General features: G+C 46.5%; 1 protein-coding gene across 12 annotated transcripts in view; it reads left to right on the forward strand.

Annotated features, from left to right (window-relative positions):
• The window catches only part of CELF2 (CUGBP Elav-like family member 2), a 466579-nt gene that overhangs the window by 393102 nt on the left and 46017 nt on the right, over positions 1–27460 (forward strand). For 10 of the 12 annotated variants that reach the window (XM_072955424.1, XM_072955425.1, XM_072955423.1 and 7 more), the window contains 5 exons: positions 518–566; positions 7820–7954; positions 16277–16356; positions 20477–20635; positions 24030–24093. In XM_072955424.1, coding sequence (XP_072811525.1) covers positions 518–566; positions 7820–7954; positions 16277–16356; positions 20477–20635; positions 24030–24093 — 487 coding nt within the window. The remainder of the gene's footprint in view (positions 1–517; positions 567–7819; positions 7955–16276; positions 16357–20476; positions 20636–24029; positions 24094–27460) is intronic. The other 2 variants (XM_072955433.1, XM_072955434.1) reach the window with 1 other exon arrangement.

Raw genomic sequence — 27460 nt, forward strand, 5'->3', positions numbered from 1 at the left:
GAAAAACAAAGACAACCTGTATTTAAATGTGTAATAATACAAAATAACAATGACTATTTTTTTTCCTATGCCCTGTTTATTAAGCATTTCACAGGCATTCTGTCCTGTCATTCTCATGGCCCTACCATGAGGGCATCCCCTCCATCTTGCAGATGAGGAAACCAAAGCTCAGAGAAGTTAAGACACTTGTCCAAGGTCACATAGCTGTAATGAATGTCGGGACCAGAATTAGCTGTAAGATCCAGGCAGAGACTATACTGAGTGGCAAAATCCAGATTTCGAACTTGAGTCTGACCGCAAAGCCCACATGTTTCGACACCACGTCACAGTGCCCCGTGACTTAAGTGCATCGTGAGGTTCCTGCCCATCAGACACATGTTTGCATTTTAATGGAGCTCATTCTCACTGGGAGGGGTCCTTCTAACAGTGTCAGCAGTGGAGTTGAGTAGTCTGGGGTTTCTGAGACTGTGAAACAGTTGTTCAATCTGCCTTTACTTTCTCACTTTTGTGTTTTTAGATGCATCATCCCATTCAGATGAAACCTGCAGATAGTGAAAAATCAAACGGTAGGTGGTAACCAACGATCTCCTTTAATATATGGGGTTTTTTTAAGTGAAGAAGTCAGGTGGGGTGGGAGGAACTGGCCCCAGGTGCTGCTTCTCTAGAGGAGGCAGAGGGAAGTGCTCCAGGCAGCTTCCGGCATGACTGGTACCTCCGGAGTACCGCAGACTTCACTCCTGCCTCCTGCATCTCTTCTGTAAAGATCTGTGAAGATGCTACAGGAGATGGTTTTATGTGGGAGTTGATCTGTGTGGTGGCCCTGGGCCTGTGGCTCCTGTCCACTCCTCCCACAGAGCAGCCCGGGCACCCGGTGGTGAGGGGTGACCTTATACCGGGCAGAGAGGGTGAGCGAAGGGCATCGCCCACTGAGCATTAGGCTGTCTGTTCTCTGCTCTCCTTTGGCTTTAGACTGTCTCCTCGCACTTTTCTCGAAGTCGTGCCAATGCATTTGCATCCAGATTCATTCAGAATTCAGCCTCTGATTAAATAAACATACGCTCAGTGCAAAAAAGTGTGCATTCGACAGGGTTGGTGAAATAATGGAGAACTGCCTCTCCAAGACACCAGAGGGTTGACAGTCACATTTCTCTCTTCTGAAGTTTTTGCTTCCACTTATACAAACCTTCTGTCCCTGTTTTGTTCTTCAGATCTACTGAAATGTATGCTAAAGGAACCTTCCGAAACCTCAGCGCTCCCCTGTCCCACAGGACTGACGCCGTCAGCCTGGTTTCTTTCCCACAGGCCACTGTGCACCTCATTAATTAGTAGTCAGGGCAGAAGCCACGCATTTAGGGATCTGCGTGTCTGCAGATGTAAATCATGACAGGGCTCGACCTCCCTCCGCAAGACACTTTTTGCTCATTGTAGTGCGGCCCATTTCCTGGCTCCACAGACTAGAAGGTTTTGAGGGAAATTCCATGTCGTACGGTGGTGCTGCCAGTGCCTGAGTGGTCCTGTGGTGGGGGGTCGGGGGGGGTCGACGCTGGTGCTTTACCCGCCACCTCCTTGCCGGCCCCACGCTTCTCTGAGCATCTCATTCCCATTTTCCCGCAGTACGTTATACAGACGTGGCAGTTAGGGTCGCTGGGGCTCAGGTCCACCACTGCTTGTTGTGGGATCTTGGTCCAGTCCCTTCTTTCCTTTATTGACAGTTACTCATCGATTACTTACTGTGTGCCAGGCGTGTTGCTGGAGCTGAGGTCACAGCAGTGAGTTGAAAAAAAGAAGGGGGGGAGGGCACCGCTCAGTAGTAGAGTGTGTGCTTAGTGTGCGCGAGGTCCTGGGTTCAATCCCCAGCACCTCCGTAGATACATAGATAGATAGACCAATGAATCAACCGATCTGATTACCTCCCCACCGCAAAAAAAAAAAAAAATTTTTTTTAAAGGGACTGTAATAGCTCAGTGGTAGAGCACATACTTAGCAGGCATGCGGTCCTGGGCTCAATCCCCAGTGCCTCCATTAAATAAATAAATGAGCCTAGTTACCTCCCTCCACCCTCCCCCCCCCAAAAAAAAACACAAATTAAAAGAAGAAAAGGACACAAAAGAGGCTGTCCCGTACCTCCCAGAGCTCAGCTTGACTGCTGGTTTCAGTGTCTGATAGTCACTGAAAGACTGAACTTCAGTCTCCTCAGTCGTAAAGTAGTATCTGCTTCTCACAGGGTAGCTTGCTTTCTTTTTCAGACCCACACAAGGTAGCAGTGCTCTGTGAAGGATCGAGCACTTCTACAGAATGCTGGTTAGCGTCACCACCCAGAGTTCTCCCTGGCCTGTCGGGGTCTGAGCGAGTGCGTCTGCCCGGGTGGAAGGCCGTATCCCCTGCCCATCTGCTCCAGAAGTGCACACTTACAGTCTGTTCTGTTCCTCCGGGGAGAGAGGAGGGACGAGTTTAGACTTTGTGGGGTGAATTCCATCAGTGAAGGTCACCTTAGCGCATCCGGCCGCCAGGAGATAGATGCTCCCTGTGCCTTGGCCCCGGATTCTCCATTTCAGGATGCGGGCCGTGGATGAAGGTCTGTGGAAGGGAGTTGGTCTGAAGCTTAGGCTGTAGTTATAAATGTGACAAATTAGAGAACCAAGATGAAAATGTCTGACTTCAAATACCCAAGTAGTTGAACCAAGAAAGGATGTCTTTGGCATTTTCTGCTGCGTGGGCAGGAGCCCTGACTGTCCCTGGGAGAGCTGCCGGGGGTGGGGGGGCTCCCAATGGCCAGCTGCCTTTGCTGTCCAGTGTTGACTCTGGACCTAGAACCACAGCAACAGGACAAAACTGCCATGGTCCCATGCAGTTTTGCACAGTCTCAAAAGCCAAGCAGGGTGAGATGCTATTTTACTAAGAAGGGCAAATACCTCAAAATGCCATTTTTCACGAAGCGTGTCTGGGTAGCAGATAAAAACTATTTGGAGGCACCCAGACTTGACCCCGAACCCTGCACTTACTGGCTGTGACCTTGGCAAGTCCCTTATTCACCTTGCCCAGCCTCCGTGTCTCCACCTGTCAGCGGGGCTAGGGTTGTGTAGTCTGAGCTCTTCCTGTAACGCCCACCTTATGAAGTCACCAAAGAGTGTGCAGGGAACACCTGCACAACTTAGCTTGATACCTGGCACGCAGCGAATACTCACTTTGCAGAGTTGGCGGCGTAACTCCAGCTCCTGGAAGCAGGCATTTTGGTGCATCCTCAAAGCAGAGGCCATAGCACAGATCTGGACATAGGAAGGAAAGACCCCCAGACCTTCCTGCTGGGCCAGCTGACCCTTGGCTGTAGAGGTTGACCTTCATTTTCTGAATTTCCAGTGGGGGAAAAAAATCAAATAATGTAATAGACCAAAAGCTGCTTTTAAAGAGCTCTCCTTTATGAAGCCTTGGGTGGAACCCCACCTCACATAGCCATGAGCAGACCACAGGGTTCTCCTTGGACTTGATTTGAGGAATCAGGAGAAATGTGTCATTTCACAAAGCCAGGGATAAGAGCTGCGAGCCAGTTCTGATTCCACATGGTATTTTTGACAGGTAAGCATAGCTTCCGCAGCTCAGAGCAAGCAGCGATTTCTTGGGCTCAGATGCTCTAAATAGCGCCAGTAGTTGTGAAAGACGCGTAATGAGCTCTAATTGCACTTTTGGCGGGGGGCAGTTTGCTGACATTTATGGATAAGACAAAGGGCTCATCACAGTTAGACAGCCCCTGTCTTCATTATCAGTGCGTTCAGATGTCTCAAACTTCATATTTGCTGAGCAAGAAAGGGCTGCTCATCGCAGATTAATTAGTGATGGACAAATGAATTCCAGAAAAGCAGTCGCTCTCGGAAGCTTTTGTCCATCTGGGGATTCTGAACCCTGCAGCAAGCCCAGAAATGCCCTTTTATCTGCCCGTCATTTTTATGTTGTACCGAATGGGCTTCCAAAATCTCCGTGGCTTCCTAGAACCTGCCCGTCCCGTTGGCTCTAGGTTCAGCCGCAGCCTCTGGCTCACTGATGCAAACTCACCGCCTCTTAACTTCCTGTTCTTGTGCTTCGGCTGTGCCAGGTATCCAAAAAAAGAAAAATCCTACTCTGGGTTGGCAATAAAATAATCAGGGACTTGAAGAATACATTGAATACAGACCCAAATTTCAACAACATACCCCTTCGTTGGTTATTTCTCTACCGTACCAAGTAGGGTTGATGTTACTCAGAGGAAGGGCGTCTGAGGAGGTGTGGACCATTTCAGGGGCACTCGTGCACACAGTCCCTCTGTTTCCTTCTCTAGACCATGGGGGGCACCGTTTTCCAGCTTTCAATCCTCTATCAATAGGCCGGGAAAGCACCCGGCTGTGCAGGATGGGAAGTAAAGGATCTGAAGTTGGTGTAGCAGTGGGTGGTAAGAAAAGCATAGGGGCCACCTTGGGTTCTGCACTTGGGTTCTCGGTGGTGGAGGGTGGCCAGAGCCAGCGTTCACTGTTAGGTCTGCTCCTGGCTTCAAGGATTAGTTTTCACTCTGTCGACAAGAGTGTAAGGTCCACCCTGCTTTAACCTCCAACCTCGCAGCTTGTCAGGGGTCCTTAGACCCTCGAATCCAGAAAGGCCATTTAAACCTCACTCTCCTCCAGGGCTCTGAAGCCCGTGTCAGCCGAGCGTCAGAAGAGTCAGGATAACTGACACTGTCGGGGAGGGCGATGGCTTGTGCAGGGAGAAACCACGGGGCGTTCCCGGGCAGTCGCTTTCTGATGTCCTGCAAGATGAAGAAATGATTTTGAAATTCAAAGCAGAGAGACTCGTGGATTTGGAGGAAGTAATTAAATGCCATATGTTAGCACTAACACACTGAAAAGCTGTTAATGAATTCAGGCCGCCCCGAATCCAGGTGTGACTTTGACAGATTGTACACCAGGGTGTTAGTACTGACTTAAAATTAAGAGTTTTTTTTAAAAAATCAAGTTTCCAGTTCCTGAACTTTAAAAAGTCCCCATGTACATTTAAGATTAACCCCTTCTCATTTATACCTAGGAAGGGGAGCAGGCGGTGGTCGCTGGTATGAAAGAACTTTCAGTTCTGCTACTGACATTAACCCCACCTGTGCCACACCGGGTACCTAAAAGTACTTCCCCTCACTCATTCATTGGTTCTTCTAAAGGAAAATAGACTTTCCTTAGAGGGCAAGGGCCTTATCTTTTCATTCTTTTTTTTTTTTTTTCAGTTCCTCTAAAGCATTTAGCAGAGAACTGTGACCATGGTAGGTTTGTTTAAGCAGTTGGCATTCTTGTGACTGAAAAAAAAAAAAAGAAAAAAGAGTGAAATGCTTACTGCCTGTGAATTCTTAGGAAAGACCCACCAGGAAATTCATCCAACATTGATGGAAAAGTTAAATGAATTCAAGATAATTATGTTTATTTAAAATGTAGACAAAGCTGTTTAGCCATCCTGAGAATGGGAATCCGAGGAATGAATTTTATGAATAAATTTTCACCGGAAGAGCAGGAGAGCTCCAGGGAGAGGAAAGCTGGGTATTTGTACTTATTCCCATTTTGCCCTTAAAACAAACAAGACCCAACTGTTAAAACCACAGAGCTACTAGGGCTGCAAAAGATTGCAAACATCCAGGGCCCTTTGTACATGCACACACGTACCCACGCACACAAGGAGAAAGTCTGCACCAGCCCTAAGCTCTTCATTTTTCACATCGTTCCTGTTACCGACAACAGTGAGAGTTACCTCCCATCTCCCTGCCTGTCTGAGTTACCCCTCCGTGGTGCCCACGAAGTCTCACTCTCTTCCTAAGTGGCTTCCTTTTGCTCATACTCATCTTAGGAAACAGTCCTTTTTGACCTCACTCAGGAGCTGCACATCTAACTTACCGTAGCCTCCCCCGAAACTCAAAGCCTGAACATTTTTTGCTAAATACTGTAATTGAAGATTTACTGGGGAAACCAAGGGCCACCTGGGACTTTATCATTTGCTTTTGTTTAAAGGAACTGAAACCTGATTCTTTAGGACAGAAGGAAAATACAACAGGAATTTTTTTTTTTTACCTTTTATCAAGATACCAGCTGGTGGGGAGACGGTGTAGCTCGGTGGTAGAGTGCATGCTTAGCATGCATGAGGTCCTGGGTTCAATCCCCAGTACTTCCATTAAATAAATAAACCTAATTGCCTGTCTCCCCGCCAAAAAGACTTTTAAAATAGTAATAATAATAATAATAATAATAATAATAATAATAATAATAATAATAATACCACCAATCTCTTTAAAAAAAAAAAAAAGATACCGGCTGTAGTTTCCTTGAGGTGGGAGTCCCAGAGATGAGGTAAGGATAGGGTCAGGATGGGGGACGAGAACTACAGCTGGACACTTTCCCTCCCTCCTCTGCCCCATTTCCATCAGTCCCATCCAGTCCCATCCAGTCCCCTCCTGGTTCAAGGCAATGCCACATCCTCTCGGGGCCCTGGAGTGTTAAGGAGTCTGGCATCATGAGGGAGACCCAAGGCTCCCATTGGAAAGAAAGGACATCTTCTGGGGCATGTGATGCTTCTAACAACTGGACCCTTGTTGTGCCAACACCACCTTCGAGTTACGGTGCTTTCATCAGTTTCCAGTAGTTCACTTACTCTCACAGGAGAAAGAAGGATTTCTTAAATATAGAAATCTTCATCTATATGAAGCAAGTGGCGTCCTTGCCTCCTCCCAGGAATCAGAGCGAGTGACACCCACTGCCCGCACTTCCTTGATGAAGCTCAAGACAGGCAGTTGCCCTGGACCACCTGGGACCCTCCTTGTGCATCAAGCCCCTCTCTGTGAGGCTGACTGTTGGCCAGTCGTCCTGAGCACAAGCTTGTCGGTTTGGGGGAGAATCTCAAGCCATCAGAAGTAACCCTTCCCTATTCTTTACCCGCTGTCAGCTTCCACGGTTAGAATTTGCCGTGACACCCAAGATGCATTTCTGTTCATCAAGATTCCTGCCTCTAAGTGGGTAGAATCGTACTGCTCCTTCCTTGTTCCTTTTTTCAGTCATGGTTTCTCCCTGAGATTGGGGCCACCTGCCATGATTCTCAAGTAGCCTTGGCCCCACTCACTTCACTAGAATTGCCTTCATTCTTAGTTGTAACGTGGAGACCGCGCAGGCTGCCCTGGCTGGGACTGCGGAGCCAGTGCTGCCGACAGAAGGTCACTTACCTCCTCTCTGGAAAAAGTAGCTTCTCTCACCTGTCTTCTTCTCACCCGCATCAGTGGGAATGAAGCTTTTGAAACCAGGGAAGGAGAATGTTTTCTTCCGCTGAATACTTTATTTAAAAGTTTTATTTACTGCTCTCCCACTAAACTGTGTCTGTTTCTGTTGCTTCTCCTCTCTTGAACGTTTTCTTTCCCTTTCACTCAAGTTAAAAGAAGATATACCCAAAAAAAGAAGGAAAGAAAGGCAAACTAAAATTTGTATCCCAAAATATCTCTAGGGAACAGTAGCGCTTAGCAATTACTCAGAGCTTTGACATTCTAGTAAACACATTTCTGTTTGTTTCCAAATGGGAGAGGAGGACTTAAAAACAGTGTTTCATGTCCTATGAAGTCGTTTTATTAGTAAGAGCAAGCTCCCAGCATTGAAATCAGAGATGAGATGTCGAGGAAGGGCTGGGTTGGGGAGCAGGGGCGAGATGCGTGTGGCGCTGAGGAAGGCAGCCTGGGTATCTAAGGAGTTAGCCTTGGGACCTGGTCAGATGTGGTGACGAAGTGTTGATTACAGGGAAGAAGATGAGATGGCCTTTCTCATCCATTCTCTCTGTCTCCTAGCCGTGGAAGACAGAAAACTGTTCATAGGAATGGTTTCGAAGAAATGTAACGAGAATGACATCCGGGTGATGTTCTCTCCGTTCGGCCAGATCGAAGAGTGCCGGATCCTCCGGGGACCCGACGGGCTCAGTCGAGGTGAGTGTGCTGCCTGGAAAGTCTCCTCCCTCACGTGCAAATTGGAGCTCTGTGTCCCAGTCAGGGTAGACGTAGCCACCGCATGCAGCCAGAGGTCACCCTGAGATGCGTCCCCCGGGACGAAGTTACCCGACCTGAACTTTTCACCACAGCTGAAATGATCACCTTTTATTTCTCCAGTCGAGGAGACCTTAGGGCCGACATCCTAGCTCAGGTTAGCACTGTCAGACGGAGGAAGCCCACAGGCTGCCCTGTCACCACACGTCCCTTTTCTGGCTGAAATTGAGGGAGATTTGGCAGGGGGGTGGGGGAGCTGGGGTTGAGAGAGAAGATCTGCTTTTTGCATCTTAGTCCTCTGGCTTTCTGCCTGTGCCTGAGAGAAACGCTGAGGGTGTGGGCCTCTAGACAGAGAAATAAACCATCCTCATGTAGCACAGAGCAGATGTGGACTCGGTGTTAGGGTTGTATTTCAAAGAGCAAAACTCCTGGAGTCCCAAGCGCAGGGAGTCCATTAAGTGACAGAGAAATGACTTTGTCCAGGAGAAGATTGTAGGTTCTTCTTTGTCACCACAATAGAGGCAAAAGCCAGGGCCCGAGCCTGGATGAAAACCAGTGTTTCCCACGCAGCGACGGCGGAGTTGGAGATAACTGTTCTCTTTCCACATTTACCTCCCGCTTTGACAGTGACACACACCTCCTTCTTAGAACCGCTCATAAAGGTTGTCACCCTGTTCCCAGTCATCAGACTAGTGTCCTGAGTCAGCCCGGGGAGGCCCAGATGCACCCATAAAGCGCATTTATTTGTCCATTCTTGTAAGAAATCTGTGTTTTTGCAACACAGAGAAGGTTTCATTCAATTCATGTAGTTTTCAGTGCACATTCCATGGGGCTAATGAGAACCGTCTCTCCTCTCCCAGTCTCTGGTTCTGGGTGTGCACTGCCACCCCAGACCACGTCTGGAAAGAAGAGGTTAAGACCAGTAATCAAGGCCAAGGGACTCATCTCCCTAGTTTTACCTAACTCAGCGCCCTGGGAGGAGGAAGATTTGTTCCTTTGATGTTCAGACAGAAAGCTTCATGCTGTCAGAATTGAAGGCACAGGGAACAAAAGTTTTCCACCTGCCCCCACCTCCAGAGCCCCAGCACGGAGGTGGTCTGGAGGAATAACTCCTAGCTTGTGGTCCCTATGTTTTCTTCTGAAGGTGCTTTAAAAAAACGGGGGAGGGGGGAGACATGGAAATGACAATTTACATTCTCTAAGAGTTCTGAAACTTGTGTTACCTAACACTACCTGGAAGATGTGAGTCTAAAAGCTGAATAAGGCATGATGTCGAGTGGGGTCCCCAAGCAGGGGGGGAGGCTGATCTGTCACTTGCCATCTGTGCCTTGAGCTGTACCACCTAACATATTTCCTTGTGCCAGGGCCCTGTACCACTTCTGGCCCCCGCACAACCTCACAGGCAGAAGGATCCCAGGATTTCCACCCTGGTTCCCTCTGTGCCATCCTGGCAGATTCCCACGTGGCAAGCTCAGCTTCTCCCCACTCTGATCCTCTGATCCTGGGCAGCCATGATGGTAGATGCCCACATAGGCAGACAAACCAGGAGCGCAAACACCGCCAGACAGAGCAGCATGGCTGAGTGAAAACTTACATATGCAGGAAAGACACAGCAACGTTTCTGTGATCCCTTTTCTGCTGCCAATTTAGTAATAAGAACCGCTATTCCCTCCGATTATTTTTCTCTGACTTCCGTGTTATCATTGCATTTTTGCATTCACCAAGGCATACAGCATGGAGAAAGAATGGACAGGCAGGCCCTTAAGTACTAACAGGGAGATTTACGGTGCCTGGGAGGTGGATGGCCACAGGGCCCAGTCCTAGAAATTCTCCTGACATGAAACACGGGCATGGTCCATTCATTTTCCTATCTTGTCCCTCAGTTTCCCCAATTGAAAATGGCAGCAAAGTATCTGCCCTGCTCCTCAAAGGACATGATCAGCTCCTGCCGTGGGAGGCTTTTTGTATAAGCAGACCATCCGTAGGGTTTCGTGGTGGAGGCCTTGACTGTGAAGTGGGAAGACTGGACATCCTGCCCTCCCTCTCCCAGTTTACAAGCTGACTGTCCATCTGTCCAGTGGGGACAGTGATCAAGAGCACTGGTGCCAACAGGAGCACTGGTGTCTAGAGGTCTTTGAGTGGACGTTAGTTACCTCTGCAGGTGAGGTTTTAAAAGAGCCAACACTTTCATAGGAAAGAGCGGGACACTACTTGACTGGAGAACTTGGTCAGTTCGAGCTGCCGTTTGCTCGATGAAGCAGCACTTGACACCAGAACAGCCTACTTCTGCAATCAGTTATGTGAGCACTTCATCAGTATTTTAGGCAAATGCTGGTTGAGAGTCCTCCTTCCTCCCTGCCCCCTTTCTTTTTAACAGAAAAGTAATTTCTGACCAACTGATGAGAATTCCCTGTGGCAAAAAAAGAAAAGAAAAGAAAAGAAAATATTCATTTAGAGCCATTTGTTCTGAAATATAAAGACAGACAGTGGTACATTTTTCAATTAGCAGGACCCAGGGACTCCTGGGGACTGGGGACTGTTCCCGAATCAGTGTATTTGTTGACAGAACAATTCTCTTTCATGCTCCTCTTTTGCTTTCATTAAAGAATTGCATTTTTGCAATCAAATATTAACAAGTGTCTCCCATTAGCGGCACTGGAGATCAAGGGGTGCTCAGCATTTCTGGTCTCATCGCCTACTGCTGGCTCAGCTGTTTACAAAATAAATAAAAATGAAGTGAAATGAAAGCTTGGCTGCTCCGGGAAGTATCTTCTAGTGCTAAACCGGGGTACAAAGTAGTCAACAGAAAAGGTTTTAAATCAATCCATTTGATTGATTATGATGAGGGAGATGAGCTGTTGGGCTGTTCACATTTGTTTTTCTTTTTTTTCTTTTGCTCAGTTCAGCTGTAAGAGTGAGAGCGGAGACTTAATAGCCTTGGCTCCCCAGCAGGTGTCTAATGTCCTTCCTTCTCTGCACCGTCAGTAGTTTGAATCCAGATGTTAGACTGAGGTTCCTCCGGGCTTGTTGACCAGTGCCCCCGCCCCACGTCGGAATAGTGGGCTGCCAGGACCCACGTTTTTGTATCCCTGAAGCCCTGCTATACTTTCCATTAGAATCACTGTCTTTTAAAATAAAAAAATCACGATCTACACTTTGGCAAGAAAGACAATTTTAGAAGTCCCAGAGTTACTCACCAGCACCCAGAACTGAACCATGTTTTAAGACAGACTGCCCTCCCCCCACCCCCCGCCCCAGGAAACTGTCATGCCTCTGTAAGGACAGTGTCTGCCAAGCCTGTCACAACCACCCGACGGGTACCAGGACTCTGCCTCACTTTCCGCTGTACACCCACATCTAAACATGCGTTTTTCCCCTTTGCAGGCAGCAACCCATTCTGCCATTTTTTTTTCCCCTTAATTTGGAAAATCTGGTTTGAGATACTTCAGCCCCTCCTGATGCTCAGAACCGTCTGCACAACAGGTCCACCTGCCAGGCCCACACGTGGCAAGTGAAATGAGATGTTTGCTCTCAGAATCAAAGCTTGAGGCTTCTAAGCCAATGTGTTTATTGGCCAGTGTCACCTTATAGCATGTTGATTTCCTCAAATACACATACTCTCACTTACCCACAATCCCATAGTCAGAATGGACTATTTGGGTCCAATGTGCCAGGTTTGCAATGCCATGGCAATTGAATATCTGTAACTCAGAGACAGTGAAGGGGTTGATTTCATCTTTCTTTCCCATAAACCGTAGTCAAATCTTCACTGCCATTTAAGGTAACTTTCTGCTTGTTTAAGAATATTCCAGCTGCATTTATGGTGTTCCAACAGCCTCCTGCCAAAACCCTTGTCAAATGAATTGGCAATACTCTCAGGGACATTGCTGAGCACAGAGTGGATTTAGCTATTAAATCCTCATTTGTTTTTGTTTTATCTGATCGGGATATTGGGATAGGACTTTTGACACTTAAAACATGTACACAGAGAGGACTTCAGTTCTGATCACGACATTTTAGTCTTGCCCATGTGGTACCCAAACATTCAGATATGTGGAAACCTTTATCAGATGCCCCCTGGGGTATTAACTGCATCTTGTTGTCTTGCTCTGGGTACAATCTTCCAGTCTCATCTCAGGAATGAGATTTGGCCAACTATAAAGTCCTCGTCTGCACTCAACCTCGGGTGCCAAAAGCAAATGATCGCTCCCTGCCAATTTTGAATAAACTAACCCCACATTGGGGATTGTCCATTAGGGTATTAATTTTGATGCTCCAGTACCATCCTGATAGCATATGTTTAAATCCTGCCATTGCTCAAAAAATACAGTGAGGAAAATCGGCCACATTAAATCTTGCTTTGGCTGAAAAGGAATTTGTAGATAAGTTTTCCATAGGCTGAAACCTCCTCACGCCACACAAATTCTTTTAAATTAGGTTTCCCTCGGTTGAAATAAAGCAGCTGCTGCTCCTCTTTCAAAGGAGGGCAGGAAATCAAGAGGCCCTGGCATTGTATGTGCTTTTGAAAGTGCCGGTACTTCTTTGTTTGCTTTATTCCTTTTTTTTTCCTTGGTGCAGAGCAAGAATTCACCTAGATCTCTCAAAATTCTCTTGCAGCCTAGAGAAAAGCTAGAACACCTGAGTTAAGATAGCCTTTCAGTCAAGATGACAGGAGGAATAGATGTGTTCCAGAATCTGCTGTGTGACAGGCCCATCTGCTCTCCTTAGATCCCGTCTGTAGGAGGAAATTACTTGGAGAAACCTTTCCCAGTCAATCACGTGTCCATTTTAGCAGCAAGAAGGTAACCTCGTCGAAATAAGAGGAATTCAACTCCTTTCATTTCTATTAGCAATCTCTGACATTCTGAAAGTGGAGATGATAAATAATGGACAGCTAAATTACAGGTTGGACACATCTACAGGTGGAATTTTTGCCTTTTAGTTTTTCCATTAGGCATTTGGAGGCTTTAAGATGGTACTATGTGGGATCTCTTACCAGCCTCCCCCACCCCCCACCCCCCCCCAAAAAAGAAAAAAGTAGCTTCACTATTTTGGTACCAGTTTTGATTTGTTTTTTTTACTCCTGCAGTCTAAGTTCTTCTGCATTTTGATCAGTAGCCAGAGAACTGACTGCTGGCACCCCATGTGGAACAGTCTAGAACAGTCAAGGGCTGACCCTGCAAGATCAGAGCAGTTTTCCAGACCCAGTAGACTCCACTGTCCCCAGAAGCTCGTTTTCAGAAAAAGAAGGGGGTAATTGACCAAAGCAATTTCTCACCGGGGGAAAAGCCGCGGGTGAGCTTGTGGAAGGAGCCAGCAGCCCACGGTGATGGGAGGAGCCCGTGTGACCTGTGTTAGCAGAAAGTCACAGATAGGCAGCCTCACCCCAAAGCCCGTGTTTTCAGTGGTTTTGAAAAGAAAGTGAAAATCTAGCCGTAGGAGTACCTTGACCTTCTGTTTTAAAGACATGACACAGGTTAGCAAGCTAGCCATCCGTGAAACACTGGGTTCTGAAGTTAGCTTCCCCTGGAGTGACGGAGAGAGGGAGTCTTGTGTAGCCCGTGTTCCCACTTTCTGAGTGACATAGTCATTTTCTCTCTCAAGTAACTGAACACCACACACAGCATGGAACCTGACCAAGCCCCCAGGAGACAAGGTGTCCCTAACCGCACCCTGATAGAATAAAAAGGTTAAAGAAGTCATCGGGTTTGTCAGGTCTTTTTTTTTTTTTTTTTTTGTATGGGATGAGGATTGTATAATTAGAAGCATCAGTCAAGCTTTTAATTGCAGTTTTCATAGAGGAAAGGGCAACAGTTCCAGTTTCTCGAGAGAGAGTTTCATCGTCCTGTTGCTCAGACTTTTCTTTTGAGCCCTTGTTCATTGTTAGGTCTTTCTCACGAAGTCAGTTACTCACCCAAGTTCTGCTTGTTCTGAAGGTAAACTGTACCTTATTGATTTTTGTTGACATTTTACGTGTTTTCTATGCATTCTTAACCTCCATTTGGAAACTGTCAGTTTGGCACATGCTCCCGGGTATTAAGAGCCAATGAAGTGAATGAAACAACCTTCTTGACTATTAAAAGCAGAGTTAGTCCAGGCTCTGCATGGTTTCAAATACGGCTCCATCAGATGGCATGCTCTACTGTCGTCTCAAGATAAGAAATGAAAAGGAGAAATCTTTTAGTGTTATTTCCTCTGTCAGCAATGCCAGTACTGATCACAATGTTTTTGAAGAGAGATGACTTTGAAACAGATGGTAAATTTAAGACTCTCTAATTTCAGAGCTGAGTATATTTCAGTATGGGACCCAGCAGAGGTATGTCACATGTCTTACACTGTATTCCACATGTCATCTAGATGCCTTGGAGAAGGCCACCAAATTGCCTTTATTGATGACAAAAGCCACAGTCAGTATGGGTACAGGCAGCACGTTGAAACGGCATCACCAGCTGCTGTAACGTCAGAAAACTGTATGAAACAGCTTGATGTTCTTAGCGAGCTAGACGTCAGGCTTCAATGAGGACAACTTAAGAGGGAGGTGAATGAGATGAACTTCCCCTGGACTGAGAGTTTTTCTGTATTAAAAATTACAGCCTGATGCAAAAAAAAAATGCATTGACTTATTTTCATGATTGGATGTTGTTGTGCCTTGGGGTTAAATGGGCGGGTGTTGCCTTCTCTTTTGCTGTTTGATTAAAAGGTGCTAATACAGTATTGACTTGATAATCTCACCAGGTACACATGCAGAGCCAGTGAAGAAAATGTATTTAATGGCTCACACAGAGATTCACCTACGCCAAGCCATCCGCTGGATGTTTGGCTGTACAAAGTTCCATGTGGCTTCCCGGCCACAGCAGCAACCCATCTCGCGCTTGGTGCCAGAATTCTGCCTTTGAGGCACTCGCTCTGAGATGACAGCAGGCTTCAGACCCTCAGTCTTTGGATCTGCTTCATTTGGAAATCTTTTAAGTAGTAATAATAGGAATGTTTTGAGGAAATTGAGTGGAACACTAAATTATTCTCTGATACCTTAGTTCAAACTGCGCCAGGCTAGAGACGCTGAAAATCAATGCACTCAAGTCATTAGAGATCATAAGTGAAATAGTCTGCGTTGCCTTAGCTAAGCTTTTAGTGTGCTGTGGTATTATTATAAAATCAGCCTGAATCTGCATGAATTTCACAGTCTTTTTCTCTGCGAAGCCCAAGGGTGCGTGATGAATAAAATGTAAATTTCAGAAGGCAGTGTTTTTATTAGTGGAAAGGGCAATGAGCCATGTAGTTGGAGCGGTGACCTGCGTGGTAGCCAACGCTGCTACAAGGAGAGGAACAGGCACTATAGAGTCTAGCTGTTTTACAGCAGGAGAGTAGAATAGCCACGGAAAGTTCGATGAGTCTCCCGGGAGGTTTAGAGAAATGTACATGATCTTGTGTATATTACACTTGAGGTCAGACCTCTGGTGGGAATCCGAAAGTCGAAACTTTCAAAAGTCATGAAGGTTTGATGCAAATAAGAAATCCAACGCAAATTTTTAAATTTTACTTTACATGCACGGTTGACTATTCCCAGAGAAATTAGCATTTGTTTTTGTTCCTCATTAACAGTTACTAAATAGTTGGTACAGGGTTGGGATCTATTCTGTTTGCATTTGAATAGTATCAATGTATATGTATACATATGTCTATTTTTTTTAACTACTCAGAGGAGGTGAGATACATTTATTGGCTGACGTTTCGAGCTCTTGGAATCCATTTGCTAATTTGCCCTGGGTGTGAGGATTTTGTTATCTGCTGCTTAAAAAGCAAGGCTCCCATTTGAAAGAACAAAGCCCGAATGGGTGGATGCCCGAAGTCAAGATAGTCAGCCAAGGAGAAAATGTAAAATAGCAACTTTTCATTTTAGAAAATGCAAACTTAGGTCTTGGGAATTTCAAACCAGTGGCTGAAAAAAAAAAAAAAAACAATGAGTACCCAGCTTCCTTCCCCATCCCTGCCCCCTCACCCCCGGACTCCATTTTAAAAAATAAGTAAATAATCTAATCAAGCAAGCAGTCAATCTTTCTGCTTTGGTCCGATTAGCAAGTCAGCACTGTAAGTAAAAAGCGACCCGAGATGAATCCAAAGAGAGAAGTTGTTGGTTTTATGTACTACTGAGAACAGTGTCGTCCTGTGGCAGTTCTCGTAGACTGTGTTGGTTTAACAAGCGTCCAAACCTTTTGTCTTGTTGTTTTTTGTCTTTCCTGCTCCCTGTCCCCTTGTTTCCCACAGGCTGTGCGTTTGTCACATTTTCTACAAGGGCAATGGCACAGAATGCAATCAAAGCCATGCATCAGTCTCAGACCATGGAGGTACTGTATCATCTGCCCTTTCTTTGTTTTCTTTGTGCAAATGGTGGGGAATGGAAAGCGATTCTCTCCTGTGTGGATTGTTCACATGACAATCACAGATGTAAACTTTCACCACCTCTCTCCTCGTTCATTCATTCTCTCTCTCTCTCTCTTTCCCTCCTTCCCTCCCTCCCTCTCTTCTTCTCTCTCTTTCTCACTCTCTTTCTGATTTTTCCCCTAATGACTGGAGATGCACATAGTGAAACCTTCCACTTAGTCTACATTCTTTTTGGAGCCTTTTATTGCAGGGGCCCAGGTCCTGCCATGTAAAGTTCATGATGCCATGTAAGCCAAGTATCATTGTGTACCTCAAAGATCGAGGGCGTCCCCCAGCGTAGGGGTGGCGTGGATTAGACCGTAACCACCCCCACTCCAAATTGCAGCTGGCCCTGCGCTACATCACAGGGTTCGTTCTTTTCTTTTTAGTTTTTGTTGTTTTTTTTTTTAACGTGGGGTCAAGTTATCTCTAATCTAGACAAACAGAATTGCGTTTTTGCATCCAGAATGTTGGAGAAAGTTAATACTTCTCCCACGTCCATTAACCAGTGCAAGTATTCACATATGAGAGTCCCTCAAAAACTTAATTTGTCACCTTATTAAAAAAATACGAACAATAACCAAGAAACACAAAGGCTCAAGTTTGGTCTCCTAATGAGAGACAGTGGCTTTTGGGGAAGATGAATATTTAATGGGCGTGGGTCCCCGGAGGTAGACAATGGCTCTGTAATTCAAGTCTGTGATTTGGGTCATGGCCTTTCAGAATTTTGCACAAAAGCATTCCAAGAGTGAGATGCTGTTACTTACTCTGTATTGTCTGACAGAACCCTTCGGGAGTGCATGTTCTGGTGTATATGTAAACTGTATCTCTGTGTGCGGGTGATCTCTTCTGGAGGTAGCTTTGTGGTGTTCTCTGAAGTGATGTTTTTCATCTTTCAGAAAAAGAAAAAAATAATTTTTTTCGGTTTTATTTTAATGTGCCGAAAGTTCTTTCTTGTTTGAGCTTCTTTTTTTGCCTCCATTTGGGGGGAGGGGATATTTATTAATTTTTTTTTTTTTGTCCGTTTGTTTTTGTTTGTTTTTTTGCAATGCTGCATCTCCCGAAGCATGCCGGGAGCTCAGTGATCATCACGGGTCATGTTTTGTGGGCAACCTTTTTAGAGTGAGCCAGAGGGCGGGTGGAAGGGGGGAAAGGCGTGTGCATGGCATTGTCATTAAGTGTTGACCGTCCTTTTCTGAGTTTTGATACATCAGCATTGCAAAGCCTCTTGTCTTTTTCGAACTTCCTTTTGACTTTAATATTCCTAACATATCTTATATAATCACTGTGTTTTCCTTTCAGTGCAATGCATTTTTAAGACACTCACTCCCTCCCCCTACGTGAAGGCCAGCTCAGGTGAAAATCGGCCACGATAAGAGAGAATTAGCAGAGAATTTGAAATGTCTAGGAATCCAGTTTTGAACAACATGCACATACACCCGTGATCATGGTTTCGCATTCCCCCACCCCCCGCCTTTTTGCATCTTGGGCTGCTCCGTTATCGTGGACCAGTCTGGTTTCCAGCTACATGTCAGTTTGGAGATGGAAAGTGAAAGTACTGATAAGAAAAAGAAAGCTGTGACCTGTATTTATTATCTTCCATATATATGTGTTTCATTCTTAATTATTTTTATTTCCTGTCCTTGAGTGATTTGTACCTAAATTGGTCTCACCTTAGATGATTTTTTAGCCAGAACCCTTTCAGCTCTGTTGGAAGTTTTGCCACCGCACCCAGTTCCTCCACCCCGGGCGCCCGCCTGAGCGGAGGTCTGTGTCCTCCTGTGTTTTCCCAGAAGGAGGCTACAAGAATGCACAGCAGAACTGGGTGTGAGCCCGAACCAGGGAAGTAATAGGCTCTCAGAAGGAAAGGAACTTACGATAGAGAAGGGGACATGTTTATCCTTAAAGAAACCCTCGATCCTTTGTGAATATCACTATTATAAGAAATCAAATTCAATGCGCTTGTTTTTAAATCTGGACATCCATGCTTAATCAGCAGGGCCCTCAGACACTACAATTTCTCTTTTTTTTTTATTTTAAATTTCTTGTTTAATTCAAAAATACTGACAGGTAAATGAAAGATTACATATGACACAGCCTCATAGTTGTACAATTGAAGTTTGTTTTTTTGAATTAACTACGTTATTTTCAGGACCCAGGCTCACACCTTCAACCAAGATACATTATCTACGAGATTTGAATTCAGAATGATGTGAATATCAAAAGTTTGAAAGAATACTTTTTAAAAAAAAATCATTAATTTTTATATGGTACCTAGATTTTTCCACTTTCCTCCAATCTCTCCCCATCCTGTTTTTCCCTTTCATGGTTAATCCAAGTCATTTTTGAGCTATAATTATTGGCCTAATTTTCTGCTTTTATAGCATTTTGGGGGCACTGAAGGAAGAAAAAAGCCAACAGTAAGTGTACTATTAGGATGAGATGCTATAATTTGTTACAGAACAAATTTGATACAGTAACAGCCCTTTTCCATGCAAAACCCTTGCTTTCTGTAATTTCCACCTTCAGAGTGTTTTGCTCTCGTTAAAGTGATGAAGTGCTGAAATACAGAGCAGATGAAGAAAAATAAAGTATAGATTTTTTTCTTAATGGTGGAAATACTCCTTTAAGAAATTTACTGACACTTAACACTCAGTGCTGTGATGTGACCCCCAGAGCTGAAGACCAGGTCCGTTGGAAGTTCACAACTGAAACAGCCACTCACTTTTCTCACATTTTGGGGGATAATATCAGACCTGATAGCCTCACGTATTCATAGCTACATCCCCAGTAACTCCCCCAGGTGATAAGAAAAAAAAATGCAACTTTGTTTTTGTAGGAGAAAGAAAAATGACCCAGAAGGAAAGGGGGAAAGCTCATTTCAATAGGAGTAGAAGATTTCTGAGAAGAGGGGAGTTTCAGTAAAAGTCATGCTGAGTTTCAATAAAAGAGTTTTTTTAATCACTTGAGGAGAATTACTTCTTTTTATCTCAGCAGCTTTAATTGTGATGAAATGTACAGGCAGGTATGCAGAGAGAGAGGAGAGTTGGTTTCTGCAGAGTACTTACCGAGTGGTGAACACGGAAAAGGTGCTTTTGAAAGGAAGTCGTCCTGCCTAAGGTGTCAGGCCCTTAGTTTCCCTCATGATTTTTCTCTGTCTCAGACATGAAATCGTTCTATTTTAGAACCTTGGCCGTTTCTCACTCACTCACTCCCCCTCTTCCTTGCTTTTTAAAGGAAGGGACCATGGAAAGAACCTTCTAGGACAATGAGCTTAATTAGGAAAAGAAACCAAGCAGTGATCTCTGCTATTTAAGATCTATCTCCTTTGATGAAAATGTGCTTCTGATACAGGAGCCCCTGGGAACCCGCGTACAGTAGATGTCATACAGGTGGAGAAACCCTTCTGAAAACGTGGGGACAGGACACTGGCCCGTGCCTGTGTTCCCTGAATCTCTCCTTCCTTCATCCACGTTCGTAAAACAAAACCCACTTCTCCCGATCATATTCCTGGGTCAGTGGTTTCCCATGGTTCCAAAGTTCAAAGTGCATAACTAAACATTGGAAGGAATGAAAACTAAATGAGCAAGAGGCATCTTCATTCCCCTTACCACTGCTCCCCCTTTGTTCCCTGCTCACACATGGAAACAGGCAGACACACAAAGACAAGTGCATCTTTGAGACAAGCGAACCGTGGAGCTTAATAAAGAAAAGTAAGGTCTCCTGTCTCTGAGGAGGTCCTGGGATGGTCGAAGGAAGACCCGTGAAGAGAGAAGGCAAGGCAGTGTCATAATCAGAGCACGGAAGCACATGGCTTCATCGACCACCAGAGCCCCCGAGACACCGGTGACAGTGTCTGGAACTGTCTGTTGATGGTACCATTCCGAGAAGAAGAAAGACCATCAGACCGCTTAGAAACCATGCCAGCCCCGTCCCTGGGCTCCCGGGTAGTTCAGGAAGCTAGACCCCGTGCTGACTGCGCGTCATGAGCGGAGTCGACCCGGCTGTAACCCCCTGTTCACTTTCCGCTGTGTCTGACCACAGGGCTGCTCTTCACCCATCGTGGTGAAGTTCGCTGATACCCAGAAGGACAAGGAGCAAAGGCGCCTCCAGCAGCAGCTGGCCCAGCAGATGCAACAGCTCAACACTGCCACCTGGGGGAACCTGACGGGTCTGGGCGGACTCACCCCGCAGTACCTGGCGGTAAGTGCCGGGGACCGCGGGCGGCCTGTGGTCCCCTGTCCCCTGAATCCACCAAAACACGCATTTCTGGGACATGGTGAAAGCCAGGAAATTATTGGAATCAGCATTGGTGCAGAATATTTTTCCAGGTGAAAACGATGAGCATAGGGACGTGACTAGCTTCATGCAGCCTGATGGAGGCTGAGCAGAGCCCCGCAAGGCCGAATTGCTGATCAGCGTTTCAGCATAATATCCCGCATGGGGAGGGGGCGGCACACTCCACAGGGGACTCTGTAGCCGTGGGCGGAGCACTCACTGCCTCCCAGGTCTGCGGACGTCAGGGCCTCAGATGGAAGCCCCCTGGGACTTTCCTTCTGTGGTCCTGGGTCTTCCCAGCAGAGCCATGTAGACTCCGTCACATGTTTCTGTATCGATCTGAAACCAAAAAAAAAAAAAAACAGATTCTGTTTCACACCGAACAGACCTAGTTCTCTCAACCAACCCTGACATTTCGTTGTTTCTAAACTTTCACTTCCTTGTTTCTGCCTCTCTGGTGCTCATTTCATTTTGTCACTCTTTATTAAAATACTTTAACTGGGCTGTGAGATAGTTCCTCCAGTAAGATCTAAACAGCACAGAGCAGTGACCTCTAGTGTGGACTGTGAGGTATCTTAGTGTAGCTTGGGAGTGGTAGAAAGCAGCTGATACTCCTCTAAGATTTTCTTTATTTTTGCTTAAACTGCTGCTCAGTCATACGCCTCTACCCCACTCATCTGCTTTGGAACCCCAATGCTGGACTACACGTTTACGGATACAATTTCATATTGTGCACCGGGGTCTTTACCTGTAGCCTCTGTCAGTGTGTGTCCCCTAATTCTGTCCTTTGACCTGTGAATGTCCCTCTCAGGATTGTCTGAGCCATTAGCCTTCCTTTGTAGCAGACCCAGTCCCGTTCCGTCAAACAGTCCTCCCCGTGACCTTGAACGTAAGATCAGCCCGATCGCACAGGTGAGCAAAGCAAGAGACCTAAAGAGGTCCATGACGTTAGCCAGGACCATGGGGCTGGTGGCCGGGTGGGATGTCAGCCCTCCCTCTGGCTGTGCTACTTCTCTGAGTCCGATGTGACCCCCGTCCTCTTTGCACCCACCACGCCCCAGTGCCTGTCGGGGTCTGACAGGTACTAGCTACTCAAGATGTGTTTGGATGTCTTGCCGGGGAAGCTTCTCCTGGTTTCATCTGAGTCGTTAATAAAAACGTACTGACCAAGTTTGCTATCACCTTCCAGCCGTTTCTCCATTTTATCCACAAAGACCACGAGAGACTTCGTCACATGCCTCGGTAAAACCCCACCCTGTCTTTTTCTTAGTCAGTCAGTCTTGAAGTTTCATGATGGTTCTAGCTGAACCATCAGTTCTTTTTCACCAGGCTGAGCTTTTCAGTTGTTCCCAGATCGTCATCGGTCTCATTAGAAGAATTTCTGTTGGAGATGGATGTCGAGCTCACCCTTTCATAGTTTCTAGGAATCCAGCTTCCAGCTCCACCATTTCTGAAAAGCAGGACCCCTGTGTGTGTCCCTGGTCTGCTGGCCCATTTCCTAGGCCCCCCATCCCCTTCCCAACTTACAGGAATCTCTGGTCTGTGTTTATTTGATCACATCTGAAAATTATTCCTGAACCCTGAAGAGGAATTCATCTCCGCCCATTTAGAAAAGCACGTGCTTACAAGCGCTATAACTATGTTTTCTCCCACCGTGGGCGTCCGCTCTTTCTCAGCCAGGTGTGTGCTGCCCCTTTTGGCTGGAAGCGCATGTCTGTGGAAGGACCCTAGGCCTGTGAGGCATCTCCTGCCTCTGTGCTGGGGACAGATTCTGACTCTGGCTCCCCAGAGAGTGGGCGTCAGTAGGCAGACTCCTTGGAGGCAGTTAATGACACTCCAGGTAGGGCCACTTATCTCAGTAGGTGTCACTAACCCCTCACAGTGTCTCCAGAGCTAACTGAAGTTTGCTTAACTCATTTTTTTCAGTGTCTGATAGAGAGAGGTAGGGCTTGCCGCCACAGGGAATGAGGAACCCAGGAAATCAAGCCAAGAGGAGGGATTTCTATCAAAATGGATTGTCCCTTGCTCCTTCCTCCTCCTCACTGCATAGTCTGTCTGTGTGTCGTGTCTAGCTAGTGTGTTACTCCGAGTCGAGAAGGATGAGAGAAGGTTGCAGACGTATTTCTGGTAACTGTTAACGTTCATCCCCATAATATCATTGTAACTAAGACTTGTTCTACTCTGCTCAGTGCTTCTAAGTCAACTGATAGATGCCCATGGCTGAGTCATACCCTGTTATAGGGTTTCCATATTCTGAAGCCAAGGAGACCTACACATACCTGGAGGAATGACAGTGCTCTCTGTTACATTTTGCAGAGCTCCGAATAAACCCTGAGAGCTTATCTTTTAAATAGTCAATTCATCTGGTTCCTCCCAAGCTCATAAAATCATAGCAGGTTTCAGTAATAAATTTGGCAAGTCTATGCTTTGAGGGCATTCACATACAGGAGGTAGCTCCACACTTGCTCCCACGTACAAACTACGGCTGTGTTGATCAGTCTTAGCGAAGAGAGAATTCAACTGAATTGGACAAATAAAGGAGCCCTTTCGAACAGGAACCGCCTGCCTTTTCCTTGTGGTACCCACTGATGCTACGTGGGGGATAATGTATTTTTCGAAGCTCTGGAACAAAATGCAGACCCCTTTGCCCAGCTGTCTTAATTTCATTTTAGGAGATGCTGATGTATTTATAATGCATCGCATCAAGGTATATAGCACCAGAGACTCCTAAGTTCTGACAAATAGTGTGTTTCTCTCTGCCAGCGAAGACCACCTTAAAATGGGTGACCGTTGTCTTGGTCCTGTAGAACAGCTGAAACTGGACAGCCATGAAGAGATACATTTATATGTGTCGTTACTGCGATGATTTCTCTGTGAGCCCAGGAGTCAGTGATTCTAGGTGTTTCTAGTGAAGGATGTGGGAAACTGAGCTGGGAGTGAGAGTGGAGGAGACCCAGGGATGGACCTTGATTGGCGGAGATGAGAGGGTAACCGTGAGGCTCCAGAGAGAGAGAGCATTAGTCACGCCATGTTGCCTTCCATAGATTTAACACCTGGTTGTTAAAAAGTGTAAGTTGATTAATTGTTTTAAGGCAGCAGTGTTACTGAGTTTCCCCGGTGTCTGTGTGTCTTAATGGAGATTAGACATGAATACGGATTTACAGCCCCAGCTCTGGGAACCTTCAGTCCTTTGAGAGGCAGCAGCAGGAGCCAACCACATAAATGTGAAGGACAGCGGGTGGTCCCCCGGCGGACCTGGGAATTTTGCTTGGTCCTCACCCTGGCTGCATTTTGACAAGACCTCTCTTGTCCTTCCCAGCTCCTGCAGCAGGCCACCTCCTCCAGCAACCTGGGTGCGTTCAGCGGCATTCAGCAGATGGCTGGTAAGTCTGGAAGGATGCCTTGCCTTCTGACCAAGCTCTTGTCTGAATCTGGGGGGGGGGGGGGGCAGGGTTCAGAGGACACAGAGAAGCAGCGGGGGAAGAGAAGACCAGAGGGCGACGACCAGTCCTGTTTGCTTTCTGGCCGAGGTGCGAAAATCAGAGTCAGCTACTTAGAAGCTGATTTTCCCCCTCTGGCATCTCCAACAGTTATGTTACCCCCCCCTCCCCGAAGGAAAATACCCCAGTCCTCGTCTTACCCAAAAGATAAGATCACAGACAGGAGACGGAGAGCCTTACGTAGCAAAAGGTTTTAAAGGATTTATTTAGGAAAAGGGCACCTCCGAGAACGGGAGGCGGGCTGATCCCAGGGGGATTCTCAGCGGTCTCTGTCGGTGGGAGGCCCTTGCCCCTGGAATGCTTAGTCACGTTTGGTCCCTTTGCGCATGTCCTTACCCATGGTGTACGCAGAGAAAACCATGGAGTAGGGGGCTAAATCAGAATATTAATTCTATTACAATGAGCACCGGGTCCTGTCTGGCCAAGTCTTTCTCGCTGCCAGCAGTTGCGACTGTCAGGTTTTAACTGGTTTTTTGCTGACACTCATTTGGAAGGAGTAAAGTCCCTTTATGCTGGAGGCGAGCATAAAGCCGTCTCCTGGACCACCCACCCTTTCCTTCACCTGTCTGCCCGGTGCCCCCACTTATTACCCAGCAGTTATAAAATGATAAAATCAGGGAGCTGAGGGTTCCTGCCGAGTGCACTCCAGAGTTGTTTTTTTGTTTTTGAAAAGATGGCTCTAGACTGGGGAAATTTCCAACAGGATTCCTCTATCCGGAGCAGTCACCATGATTGACATCCTTCTAAAGTTTTAATAACGGGCAGTCAATAAAAAATGTTCTGACCTCCGTAATGAAAGGCAAGCTGGCCGGCCTATCTTGGGCACAGTTTGCCGTCCCTTGATACCCGCAGACAATTAACAGGATGCCTTTTTCCACTTGTGAACCCCCAGTCGACGGGATGGGGGCATCGGAAGTTTTATGTGAAAGTATAGTCTTTGTTCTCGAGAAAATCAAAGTGTGACTGGATTTGAAAGCCAGCTCATGAAGACTTCCTTCTCATTATGAGCTGCGTCAGGAGTAACGGAGGTGTGGTGATTAGCGAAAGGTCACTCCTACTGGGTCACCTTCTGGGCTGATGTCCCAGCTCACTGCCGGGCCAGGGAAGGTGTCCTGCACGATGCATCAGGACACGGGGGCCGCTCACCTGCCTCGAGGAGCAGTGAGAAAGCTGCTTCCTTGTTTGATCCAAAAAAAATAGGGGTGAGCGGGCAAGGAGGGGAACAGATTTTTGGCATATTCGAATCGAGCCGTTTGTTTTCATCAAGGACACCCCGAGGCCATGGCGTGAACCTGGGATCCACACACAGAAGGGATCCACAGCACAGAAGCCTGATGTCTTTATCTGTCACCATGAAAACTCCTTTTTTCTCATCTTTTTTCCCAAATACACATCCTGGATTTTTTTCTGTCCTAAGAGGATCTGAAATGACTTCCGATCAGCATACATAGGTTTCCCCTCCTGTGTGTTGTGTGGTTGTCAGCCCAGCTTTATCTGGTGGCCTCCAGGGCTCGTGGTGACTGGTCTGACGGGACATACTGGTGAACACACTGCTGAACTGCTCTCTGAGCTTTCAGTTTGCCAGCACCGCCAGCTTGTTCTGTTGTATTAAAGCTTTTGGATTATTAGAAAAAATATGTATGTTAAAATAATAGGTAGTTACATCATTCAGCAGAATCTTTATGAGTACAGTTGGGGAAGTTGGCCTTGGCACTAAAAATCACATGGAACGCTTCATTTACCTTTAGTTCTGTGAAGGGAATTGGAGAGACAGAAGTGAACTCTCTGGGGGAGTTCTCTTTAAAAAGAGCAAACCTCCAGATTGAAAGCTCTGAAATAAATCTAAAATGTGTCGCGTTTTCTACCAATATGAGATTTTTCTTCTAATAGAATGCCCCACCCCCATGCGCCCCAGATCCAGAATTAGTCTTTCCTTAGAGGAAGCCTCAGGCTCTCCCGTTCCCACAGCTGAATTATGCAGAGATGGCCACTTGGTCCTGAGGCAGCTGGTAAGCATGTCTTCATGTCTTCCCGGGTGGACGGAGCACCTTGTCACCCCTCATTAGTCTGTGTGTGCCTGTGCCTGGCCGGCTGTGGGTCAGGATCTGAGCATCTGCGGGCTCTGCGTGCTCATGAAAAGACGAAGGTGCGTGGAGCAGGTGGCCAATTTAAAGGCAGTCTGGAATGTTCTGGGATTTCCAAAATACCCCTTTCCTGACCCGTGGCATATTAAAGTCAGCACACTAAGTCTGCCCAGGCCGTGCAGTCAAATGCCAAGGGGTCATTTCTCTACAGTCACCTCGAGTACAGAGAGCAGAGATGGATATAGATGTCAGTGCTCGGTCTGCTTGGCCATTTCTACAGCGAGCGCCCTTCATTCATAGGAAAAATGAAGCCTCATCTTCCTAAGTGTCAAAAGTAATGTGATTTGGGTTTTTTAGGGGTTTTTTTCCCCAACAAAGTTGTTTGGCCCCCTGCTCTTTCATCTTCTCCCAAAAGTATGGTTAACTTTTGTCACTGCCAGTCACCGAAGCCCGTGTTGTAACCTGAACACTGATGGATTAGTGCTAGAGGTCACTTCTTGGAGGAAGTTTCTGGAACCAAGGCACCAAAATGGGGGAGGGGAGCCCCTCTTGCACATTCTCATAAAAACTCTCCCTTCCTTCCCTTCCTCCGTCACCTCTGAATACTCCTGAATCATCCGTGCTCCAAGAGGGCATGGCCTGGGTGGATGACCTCAGTCTTTACTCCTCTAAGAGGCACTGGTGGCTGTTTTCAGATGGATGAGTGAGTAAATTTACAAATCAGCAGGTGCCCATTTATGTTTCGGACACACTCCCAATGGAGCTTAAGTTAAATGCCTGGTTTTTGAATTAAGACATTTGACTGTAGCCAAGCACCATAAACTAATGTCAGTATCTTCATGAATGAGTTGTCAAAGATAGGAAATGAGAGAGTTGGCTCAACATCAGACATGGTGCACAGCACATGGTACACACCCTGTGGGCGGCAAGTGACAAGCGGGAACCCAAGAGGTCCTTAGTTTATCCGAAACCCCATCTGGGCCCACACTGCTGGTTAAGTGATGGAGATTGGAGCAGAATGAGAGTGGGCGTCAACACAATTCACTTGTGGTTTTTACGTCCTCCGGTGCCGTGTGAAAAACTCCACGTGGAAAATTCAAGTCCTGCAGCTGAGCACACCATCGCCAAAGAGAGTGAAGTATCATTTCGGAAAACAGTCGTATTTT

The sequence above is a fragment of the Vicugna pacos genome, chromosome 35 (genome assembly GCF_048564905.1).
Source record: "Vicugna pacos chromosome 35, VicPac4, whole genome shotgun sequence".
NCBI lineage: Eukaryota > Metazoa > Chordata > Mammalia > Artiodactyla > Camelidae > Vicugna > Vicugna pacos.